Below are 12,414 nucleotides of genomic sequence, written 5' to 3'. Positions count from 1 at the left end.
ACTACCATCATGTGTTACTCTGCCACTACCATCACTTGTGTCTCACCTGTCAGGCCACTCACACTTGGCCACGTCTGGCCACTACCATCACCTGATGCCACCTATTGCCACTACCATCACATGTCGGCACCTTATGGCACAACATCACCTGTGCTACAGTTACGGCCACTACCATCACTAGTCTCACTGTCAGGCACACATACATCACTGGTCTCACTGTATGGCCACTACCATCACTGGTCTCACTGTCCATGGCCTCTACCATCATTGTGTCACCTGACTGCCATACCATCACTGGTCTCACTGTTGGCACTACCATCACTTGTCTCACTGTCGGCATACCATCACTGTGTCTCACCTGATCTGCACACTACATCAACTTGTCTCACTGTCGGCACTCATCACTGGGTCTCACCTGTATGGCCATACCACACTTGTAGTCTCACCTGTCTGCCACTACATCACTATGGTTCACCTGTCTGGCCACTACCATACTGAGTCTCACCTGCAGGCACTACCATACAGTGTCCACCTTCTGCCACTACATCACTGTGTCTCCATGTCTGGCACTACCATCACTTGTGTCTCACTGCTGGCACAACATCACTAGTGTCTCAACCTGTTGGCACTACCATCACCTGTGTCTCAGTTGTATGGCCACTACCATCACCTGTGTCTCACCTGTCTGGCCACTACCATCACTTGTGTCTCACCTGTCTGGCCACTACCATCACCTGTGTCTCACCTGTCTGGCCACTACCATCACTTGTGTCTCACTGTCTGGCCACTACCATCACTTGTGTCCACCTGTCTGGCACTACCATCACTTGTGTCTCACCTGTCTGGCCACTACCATCAACTATGTGTCTCACTGATCTGGCCACTACCATCACTTGTGTCTCACCTGTCTGGCCACTACCATCACCTTGTGTCTCACCTGTCTGGCCACTACCATCATTGTGTCTCACCTGTCTGGCCACTACCATCACCTGTGTCTCACCTGTCTGCCACTACCACACTTGTCTCACTGTCTGGCACTACCATCACTGTGTCTCACCTGTCTGGCCACTACCATCACTTTGTTCACCTTCTAGGCCACACCATCACTTTGTCCACTGTCTGGCACTACATACTGTGTCCACCTGTCTGCCACTACCCATCACCAGTGGTGTCTCACCCTGTTGGCACATACCATCACTATCACATGTCTGGCCCAACACTGCTCACCTACAATCAGACACACCATATTCACATGGCAGCACAGAGACTGCTCCCTGTACTACACAACAAATGTCACTACATCATGGTCAGCACTAGGACGACTCCTTCCTGCCCAACACACCAACCAACCATCACTATCACATGTCAGGCACCGGACTGCCTCACCTACTACTTACCAGCAAACACACTATCACATGGTCACACCAGACACTCCTCCCTGTTACATACACCACAACCATACATCACTGGTCAGCCACCAGGGACACACCTGATTACCCAACACAATCACTCACTGTGCAGCACCAAGGTGCTCACCTGACCACACACACCACATTATTACTATCACTGTCAGGCACAAAGGTGCCTCACCTGCACACACCACACATTTACTATCCATACACACCGGGTCTCACCTGACTCATACACACCTCACCCTGTCGGCACCGACGTGTCTCACTGTCTCCACAAACCATCACTATCACTGTCAGGCCACTCCTCACTTGCCACGACCACACCACAATCCACCTGTCGGCCAAACCTCACCACATTCGCCACTACATCACTATCACTGTCAGGCACCAGAACTGCTCACCTACCACACAAAGTTCTATCACATGTCGGCACGACTGCCTCACTACTCATCCTGCCAACCATCATTTCCATGTCGGCACAACACTGCTCACGATCACTACACACACTTCCACACTGTCAGGCAAGACACTGTCTCACCTGTCACTAACACACCATCCTGTTGGCACACCTCCTGTTTACTCTCTGCACAACATCACTATCACATGGTCAGCACCAGGACGACTGCTCCACAACACCACTACACTCACTTCATGGTCCATCAGACGACTGTCTCACCTGATCACTAACCACACAACCTCACATGATATGGTCGACAGGCACTCCTATACTTGCACCTCTCACATCACTGGTCACCAGGCACTCCTCACTACTATGTACCAACAATTCCATGTTGGCAAGGACTGCCCACCTACTCTCACCACAACCATCACTATCACTGTCAGCACAACACCTGCCCTGCCCACACCAACAACACACTGTTCACACACACTTGTGTCTCACCTTCTGGCCATACCATCACTGTTCTCACCTGTCGGCACTACCATCACTGTGTCTCACCTGTCTGGCCATACCATCACTTGTGTCTCACCTGTCTGGCATACCATCACTGGTCTCACCTGTTGGCACTACATCACTGGTCTCACTCTGGCACTACCATCACCGTGTTCATGTGCCACACATCACGTGTCTCACCTGCTGGCCACTACATCACTTGTGTCTCACCTGTCTGGCCACTACCATCACTTGTGTCTCACCTGTCTGGCCACTACCATCACTTGTGTCTCACCTGTCTGGCCACTACCATCACTTGTGTCTCACCTGTCTGGCCACTACCATCACTTGTGTCTCACCTGTCTGGCCACTACCATCACTTGTGTCTCACCTGTCTGGCCACTACCATCACTTGTGTCTCACCTGTCTGGCCACTACCATCACTTGTGTCTCACCTGTCTGGCCACTACCATCACTTGTGTCTCACCTGTCTGGCCACTACCATCACTTGTGTCTCACCTGTCTGGCCACTACCATCACTTGTGTCTCACCTGTCTGGCCACTACCATCACTTGTGTCTCACCTGTCTGGCCACTACCATCACTTGTGTCTCACCTGTCTGGCCACTACCATCACTTGTGTCTCACCTGTCTGGCCACTACCATCACTTGTGTCTCACCTGTCTGGCCACTACCATCACTTGTGTCTCACCTGTCTGGCCACTACCATCACTTGTGTCTCACCTGTCTGGCCACTACCATCACTTGTGTCTCACCTGTCTGGCCACTACCATCACTTGTGTCTCACCTGTCTGGCCACTACCATCACTTGTGTCTCACCTGTCTGGCCACTACCATCACTTGTGTCTCACCTGTCTGGCCACTACCATCACTTGTGTCTCACCTGTCTGGCCACTACCATCACTTGTGTCTCACCTGTCTGGCCACTACCATCACTTGTGTCTCACCTGTCTGGCCACTACCATCACTTGTGTCTCACCTGTCTGGCCACTACCATCACTTGTGTCTCACCTGTCTGGCCACTACCATCACTTGTGTCTCACCTGTCTGGCCACTACCATCACTTGTGTCTCACCTGTCTGGCCACTACCATCACTTGTGTCTCACCTGTCTGGCCACTACCATCACTTGTGTCTCACCTGTCTGGCCACTACCATCACTTGTGTCTCACCTGTCTGGCCACTACCATCACTTGTGTCTCACCTGTCTGGCCACTACCATCACTTGTGTCTCACCTGTCTGGCCACTACCATCACCTTGTGTCTCGCTCTGATCATGGCCACTACGATCACCTGTGTCTCCGTTGTATGGCCACTACCATCACCTGTGTCTCACCTGTCTGGCCACTACCATCACCTGTGTCTCACCTGTCTGCCCCCTACCATCACTTGTGTCTCACCTGTCTGGCCACTACCATCACCTGTGTCTCAGTTGTATGGCCACTACCATCACTTGTGTCTCACCTGTCTGGCCAATACCATCACTTGTGTCTCACCTGTCTGGCCACTATCATCACCTGTCTCACCTGTCTGGCCACTATCATCACCTGTCTCACCTGTCTGGCCACTACCATCACTTGTGTCTCACCTGTCTGGCCACTACCATCACTTGTGTCTCACCTGTCTGGCCACTACCATCACCTGTGTCTCACCTGTCTGGCCACTACCATCACTTGTGTCTCACCTGTCTGGCCACTATCATCACTTGTGTCTCACCTGTCTGGCCACTACCATCACTTGTGTCTCACCTGTCTGGCCACTACCATCACCTGTGTCTCACCTGTCTGGCCACTACCATCACTTGTGTCTCACCTGTCTGCCCACTACCATCACTTGTGTCTCACCTGTCTGGCCACTACCATCACTTGTGTCTCACCTGTCTGGCCACTACCATCACTTGTGTCTCACCTGTCTGGCCAGTTTCATTAAATGCTCGATATTTGTCTGCGTCGTGTTAGCAGGTGTTTGCTTCACTGTCATGAGCACCATCAGACGCGGCTGCTGCCCATCCTTCAGCCCCTGGATGATGATATGATCACAATGATAGTATGATCATGAGCTTACCTGGATGATGATATGATCACAATGATAGTATGATCATGAGCTTACCTGGATGATGATATGATCACAATGATAGTATGATCATGAGCTTACCTGGATGATGATATGATCACAATAATAGTATGATCATGAGCTTACCTGGATGATGATATGATCACAATAATAGTATGATCATGAGCTTACCTGGATGATGATATGATCACAATGATAGTATGATCATGAGCTTACCTGGATGATGACAGGATCATAACAATATCATAATCATTATATTGTCTGCATGATGACATGATCTTAATTATAGTATAATCATGAGGTTACATGGATGATGACATAATCATTTTTTTTTCTTTGTCGCTGTCTCCCGCGTTTGCGAGGTAGCGCAAGGAAACAGACGAAAGAAATGGCCCAACCCCCCCCCCCATACACATGTATATACATACGTCCACACACGCAAATATACATACCTACACAGCTTTCCATGGTCCACCCCAGACGCTTCACATGCCTTGATTCAATCCACTGACAGCACGTCAACCCCGGTATACCACATCGCTCCAATTCACTCTATTCCTTGCCCTCCTTTCACCCTCCTGCATCTTCAGGCCCCGATCACACAAAATCTTTTTCACTCCATCTTTCCACCTCCAATTTGGTCTCCCTCTTCTCCTCGTTCCCTCCACCTCCGACACATATATCCTCTTGGTCAATCTTTCCTCACTCATTCTCTCCATGTGCCCAAACCATTTCAAAACACCCTCTTCTGCTCTCTCAACCACGCTCTTTTTATTTCCACACATCTCTCTTACCCTTACGTTACTTACTCGATCAAACCACCTCACACCACACATTGTCCTCAAACATCTCATTTCCAGCACATCCATCCTCCTGCGCACAACTCTATCCATAGCCCACGCCTCGCAACCATACAACATTGTTGGAGCCACTATTCCTTCAAACATACCCATTTTTGCTTTCCGAGATAATGTTCTCGACTTCCACACATTCTTCAAGGCTCCCAGAATTTTCGCCCCCTCCCCCACCCAATGATCCACTTCCGCTTCCATGGTTCCATCCGCTGCCAGATCTACTCCCAGATATCTAAAACACTTCACTTCCTCCAGTTTTTCTCCATTCAAACTCACCTCCCAATTGACTTGACCCTCAACCCTACTGTACCTAATAACCTTGCTCTTATTCACATTTACTCTTAACTTTCTTCTTCCACACACTTTACCAAACTCAGTCACCAGCTTCTGCAGTTTCTCACATGAATCAGCCACCAGCGCTGTGTCATCAGCGAACAACAACTGACTCACTTCCCAAGCTCTCTCATCCCCAACAGACTTCATACTTGCCACTCTTTCCAAAACTCTTGCATTCACCTCCCTAACAACCCCATCCATAAACAAATTAAACAACCATGGAGACATCACACACCCCTGCCGCAAACCTACATTCACTGAGAACCAATCACTTTCCTCTCTTCCTACACGTACACATGCCTTACATCCTCGATAAAAACTTTTCACTGCTTCTAACAACTTGCCTCCCACACCATATATTCTTAACACCTTCCACAGAGCATCTCTATCAACTCTATCATATGCCTTCTCCAGATCCATAAATGCTACATACAAATCCATTTGCTTTTCTAAGTATTTCTCACATACATTCTTCAAAGCAAACACCTGATCCACACATCCTCTACCACTTCTGAGACCACACTGCTCTTCCCCAATCTGATACTCTGTACATGCCTTCACCCTCTCAATCAATACCCTCCCATATGATTTACCAGGAATACTCAACAAACTTATACCTCTGTAATTTGAGCACTCACTCTTATCCCCTTTGCCTTTGTACAATGGCACTATGCACGCATTCCGCCAATCCTCAGGCACCTCACCATGAGTCATACATACATTAAATAACCTTACCAACCAGTCAATAATACAGTCACCCCCTTTTTTAATAAATTCCACTGCAATACCATCCAAACCTGCTGCCTTGCCGGCTTTCATCTTCCGCAAAGCTTTTACTACCTTTTCTCTGTTTACCAAATCATTTTCCCTAACCCTCTCACTTTGCACACCACCTCGACCAAAACACCCTATATCTGCCACTCTATCATGAAACACATTCAACAAACCTTCAAAATACTCACTCCATCTCCTTTTCACATCACCACTACTTGTTATCACCTCCCCATTTGCGCCCTTTACTGAAGTTCCCATTTGCTCCCTTGTCTTACGCACTTTATTTACCTCCTTCCAGAACATCTTTTTATTCTCCCTAAAATTTAATGATACTCTCTCACCCCAACTCTCATTTGCCCTCTTTTTCACCTCTTGCACCTTTCTCTTGACCTCCTGTCTCTTTCTTTTATACAGCTCCTACTCAATTGCATTTTTTCCCTGCAAAAATCGTCCAAATGCCTCTCTCTTCTCTTTCACTAATACTCTTACTTCTTCATCCCACCACTCACTACCCTTTCTAATCAACCCACCTCCCACTCTTCTCATGCCACAAGCATCTTTTGCACAATCCATCACTGATTCCCTAAATACATCCCATTCCTCCCCCACTCCCCTTACTTCCATTGTTCTCACCTTTTCCATTCTGTACTCAGTCTCCCCTGGTACTTCCTCACACAAGTCTCCTTCCCAAGCTCACTTACTCTCACCACCCTCTTCACCCCAACATTCACTCTTCTTTTCTGAAAACCCATACAAATCTTCACATTAGCCTCCACAAGATAATGATCAGACATCCCTCCAGTTGCACCTCTCAGCACATTAACATCCAAAAGTCTCTCTTTCGCGTGCCTGTCAATTAACACGTAATCCAATAACGCTCTCTGGCCATCTCTCCTACTTACATAAGTATACTTATGTATATCTCGCTTTTTAAACCAGGTATTCCCAATCATCAGTCCTTTTTCAGCACATAAATCTACAAGCTCTTCACCATTTCCATTTACAACACTGAACACCCCATGTATACCAATTATTCCCTCAACTGCCACATTACTCACCTTTGCATTCAAATCACCCATCACTATGACCCGGTCTCGTGCATCAAAACCACTAACACACTCATTCAGCTGCTCCTAAAACACTTGCCTCTCATGATCTTTCTTCTCATGCCCAGGTGCATATGCACCAATAATCACCCATCTCTCTCCATCCACTTTCAGTTTTACCCATATTAATCGAGAATTTACTTTCTTACATTCTATCACATACTCCCACAACTCCTGTTTCAGGAGTACTGCTACTCCTTCCCATGCTCTTGTCCTCTCACTAACCCCTGACTTTACTCCCAAGACATTCCCAAACCACTCTTCCCCTTTACCCTTGAGCTTCGTTTCACTCAGAGCCAAAACATCCAGGTTCCTTTCCTCAAACATACTACCTATCTCTCCTTTTTTCACATCTTGGTTACATCCACACACATTTAGGCACCCCAATCTGAGCCTTCGAGGAGTATGAGCACTCCCCGCGTGACTCCTTCTTCTGTTTCCCATTTTAGAAAGTTAAAAAAAAGTACAAGGAGGGGAGGATTTCTGGCCCCCCGCTCCCGTCCCCTCTAGTCGCTTTCTACGACACGCGAGGAATGCGTGGGAAGTATTCTTTCACCCCTATCCCCAGGGATAATATATATATATATATATATATATATATATATATATATATATATATATATATATAAAGTGTGTGGAAGAAGAAAGTTAAGAGTAAATGTGAATAAGAGCAAGGTTATTAGGTACAGTAGGGTTGAGGGTCAAGTCAATTGGGAGGTGAGTTTGAATGGAGAAAAACTGGAGGAAGTGAAGTGTTTTAGATATCTGGGAGTGGATCTGGCAGCTGATGGAACCATGGAAGCGGAAGTGGATCATAGGGTGGGGGAGGGGGCGAAAATTCTGGGGGCCTTGAAGAATGTGTGGAAGTCGAGAACATTATCTCGGAAAGCAAAAATGGGTATGTTTGAAGGAATAGTGGTTCCAACAATGTTGTATGGTTGCGAGGCGTGGGCTATGGATAGAGATGTGCGCAGGAGGATGGATGTGCTGGAAATGAGATGTTTGAGGACAATGTGTGGTGTGAGGTGGTTTGATCGAGTGAGTAACGTAAGGGTGAGAGAGATGTGTGGAAATAAAAAGAGCGTGGTTGAGAGAGCAGAAGAGGGTGTTTTGAAGTGGTTTGGGCACATGGAGAGAATGAGTGAGGAAAGATTAACCAAGAGGATATATGTGTCGGAGGTGGAGGGAACGAGGAGAAGAGGGAGACCAAATTGGAGGTGGAAAGATGGAGTGAAAAAGATTTTGTGTGATCGGGGCCTGAAGATGCAGGAGGGTGAAAGGAGGGCAAGGAATAGAGTGAATTGGAGCGATGTGGTATACTGGGGTTGACGTGCTGTCAGTGGATTGAATCAAGGCATGTGAAGCGTCTGGGGTAAACCATGGAAAGTTGTGTAGGTATGTATATTTGCGTGTGTGGATGTATGTATATACATGTGTATGGGGGGGGTTGGGCCATTTCTTTCGTCTGTTTCCTTGCGCTACCTCGCAAACGCGGGAGACAGCGACAAAGTATAAAAAAAAAGAAAAAAAATATATATATATATATATATATATATATATATACACATACACACACATACACATACATATGCACATATACACACACACACACACATACATATATATACATATGAAAAATGTAAGAAACAATTTAGAAAACTGAAACTTCTAGCTTGAAATGAAATGAAAAAATGAATGTCACATAATGGTTCAACCTCTGGCTATGGAAAAAGAAAATGTATAATTTATTTACACAAACGTCAATAGCAGTTCTCATCAATTTAACCACTGTATCAATAAGCTTCAATGTCTAAGCTACATTTTTTCCAATTTCACTATTTTCTTGTCAAATCATAACATAATCATAACTATACTATAAACATTATGTTACCTGGATGACGAAATGATCATAAATATACCAAAATAAGGATGCTACCTGGATGATGACATGTTCATAAGTATAGTATAATCATGATGTTACCTTATGTGATGACATGATCATTATTCTACCTGGGTGATGACATGATCATAACAATATCATGATAATGATGTTACCTGGATGATGGCATGATCAAAAGTATAGTATAATCATGACTATAATCATAACTATAGTATAATCATGAGGTTACCAGCATGAAGATATGTTCATAACTATACTACAATCATTATGTTAACTGGATGAAAACATGATCATAGCTATACCATAATAATGCTGTTACCTGGATGATGCCGTGATCATAACTATACTATAATCATTATGATACCTGGATGATGACATGATAACTATACCAGAATAATGATGCTACCTGGATAGTATAATCTTCATGTTACCAGGTTGATGACATGATCATAATCATAGTATAATCATGATATTACCTGTATGATGACATGATCATAACTATATCTGGATGATAACATAATCATAACTATACTATAATCATGATGTTACTTTTATGATGACATGATCATAAGTATACTATAATCATGATGTTACCTGTATGATGACATGATCATAACTATATCTGGATGATAACATAATCATAACTATACTATAATCATGATGTTACTTTTATGATGACATGATCATAAGTATACTATAATCATGATGTTACCTGTATGATGACATGATCATAACTATATCTGGATGATAACATAATCATAACTATACTATAATCATGATGTTACTTTTATGATGACATGATCATAAGTATACTATAATCATGATGTTACCTGTATGATGACATGATCATAACTATATCTGGATGATAACATAATCATAACTATACTATAATCATGATGTTACTTTTATGATGACATGATCATAAGTATACTATAATCATGATGTTACCTGTATGATGACATGATCATAACTTGCTGGCTCTGGCAGAAACATTAGCACATCTGGCTTTTGCAGAAACATCAGCATATCTACCTCATCCAAAAACATCGGCATGGTTGGCTCTTGCAGACACATCAGCATGCATGGCTCTAGTAGAAACATCAGCATGCCTAGCTCTAGCAGAAATATCAGCTTGTCTGGCTCTAGCAGATACATCAGCATGTCAGGCTCTAGCAGAAACATAAGCATGCCTGCTCTGTCAGAAACATCAGCGTATCTGGTTCTAGCAGAAACATCAGCATGCCTGGCTCTAGCAGAAACATCATCATGCCTGGTTCTTGCAGAAACATCAGCATGCCTGTCTCTTGCAGAATCATCACCATGTCTGGCTCTTGCAGAAACATCAACATCCCTAGCTCTAGCAGAAACATCTCAGCATCCCTAGCTCTAGCAGAAACATCAGCGTATCTGGTTCTAGCAAAAACATCAGCATGCCTGGCTCTAGCAGAAACATCATCATGCCTGGTTCTTGCAGAAACATCAGCATGCCTGTCTCTTGCAGAATCATCACCATGTCTGGCTCTTGCAGAAACATCAGCATCCCTAGCTCTAGCAGAAACATCAGCATGTCTGGTTCTTGTAGAAACATTAACGCGTCTGGCTCTAGCAGAAACATCAACATGCCTAGCTCTTGCAGAAACATCAGCATCCCTAGCTCTAGCAGAAACATCAGCATGTCTGGCTCTGGCAGAAACATCAGCATGCCTGGTTCTTGTAGAAACATTAGAGTGTCTGGCTTTAGCAGAAACATCAGCATGCCTGGCTCTTGCAGAAACATCAGCATTCCTAGCTCTAGCAGAAACATCAGCATGTCTGGCTCTGGCAGAAACATTAGCGTGTCTGGCTCTAACAGAAACCGCAGCATGTCCGGCTCTTACAAAAACATCGGCATGTCTTTCTGTTGCAGAAACATCAGCATGCCTGGCTCTAGCAGAATTATCAGCATGTTTGTCTCTAGCAGATACATCAGCATGCCTGGCTCTTGCAGAAACATCTGCTTGCCTGGCTCTAGTAGAAACATCAGCTTCCCTGGCTCTTGCTAAAGCATCAGCATCCCTGGCTCTAGCAGAAACATCAGCATGTTTGCCCCTTGCAGAAACATCAGCATGCCTGGCTCTAGCATATTCATCAGCGTGCCTGGCTCTAACAGAAACATTAGCATTTCGGGCTCTTGAAGAAACATCAACATTGCTGGCTCTAGTAGAAACATCAGCCGGTCAGGATCTTGCAGCAGCATCAACATGCCCGGCTCTTTCTGAAACATCAGCATGCCTGACTCTTGTATGCTGATGTTTCAGAAAGAGCATGTCAGGCTCTCGCAGAAACATCAGCATACCTGGCTCTTGCAGAAACATCAGCATTCCTTGCTCTAGCAGAAACATCAGCATGCCTAGCTCTTCCAGAAACATGAGCATGCTCTAGCAGAAACAGCATGCCTAGCTCTAGCATATTCATCAGCATGGCTGGCTCTAGCAGAAATATCAGTATGTCTGGCTCTTGCAAAGACATCAGCATGTCTGGCTCTCGCATATTCATCAGTATGCCTGACTCTAGCAGAAATATCAGTATTTCCGGCTCTCACAGAAACATTAGCATTGCTGGCTCTAGCAAAAACTTCAGCATGTCTGGCTCTTGCAAAAACATCAGCATGTCTGGCTCTTCCAAAAACATCGGCATGGTTGGCTCTTGCAGAAACATCAGCATGCCTAGCTCTATCAGAAACATCAGCATGACTGGTTCTAGCAGAAACATCATCATGCTTGGCTCTAGCAGAAATAGCAGCATGCCTGGGTCTTGCAGAAACATCAGCATGTCTGGTTCTAGCAGAAACATCATCATGCTTGGCTCTAGCGAATCATCAACATGTCTGGCTCTTGCAAATACATCAGCATGCCTGACTCTTGAAGAAACATCAGCATTCCTGGCTCTTGCAGAAACACCGGCATGCCTAACTCTTACAGAAACATCAGCATGTCTGACTCTTGAAGAAACATCAGCATGCCTGGCTCTTGTAAAAACATCGGCATCTCTGACTTTTGCAGAAACATC

At 45.4% G+C, this 12,414-nt stretch overlaps 1 protein-coding gene across 1 annotated transcript in view; it reads right to left on the bottom strand.

Moving 5' to 3' along the window:
• LOC139747604 (ionotropic receptor 93a-like) overlaps nucleotides 1-10,554 on the bottom strand; it is a 111,668-nt gene extending 101,114 nt beyond the window's left edge. Inside the window, exons 1-2 of the mRNA XM_071660078.1 lie at nucleotides 10,315-10,554; nucleotides 4,232-4,342 (exon numbers count right to left, since the gene is read on the bottom strand). Coding sequence (XP_071516179.1) covers nucleotides 4,232-4,342; nucleotides 10,315-10,554 — 351 coding nt within the window. The remainder of the gene's footprint in view (nucleotides 1-4,231; nucleotides 4,343-10,314) is intronic.
• Between the last annotated feature and the right edge of the window lie 1,860 nt (nucleotides 10,555-12,414).

Source organism: Panulirus ornatus, chromosome 69, assembly GCF_036320965.1.
Source record: "Panulirus ornatus isolate Po-2019 chromosome 69, ASM3632096v1, whole genome shotgun sequence".
NCBI classification, from domain to species: domain Eukaryota; kingdom Metazoa; phylum Arthropoda; class Malacostraca; order Decapoda; family Palinuridae; genus Panulirus; species Panulirus ornatus.
Note: the sequence above shows the minus strand (reverse complement) of the source record. Positions and strands in the feature narration are given on the sequence as shown.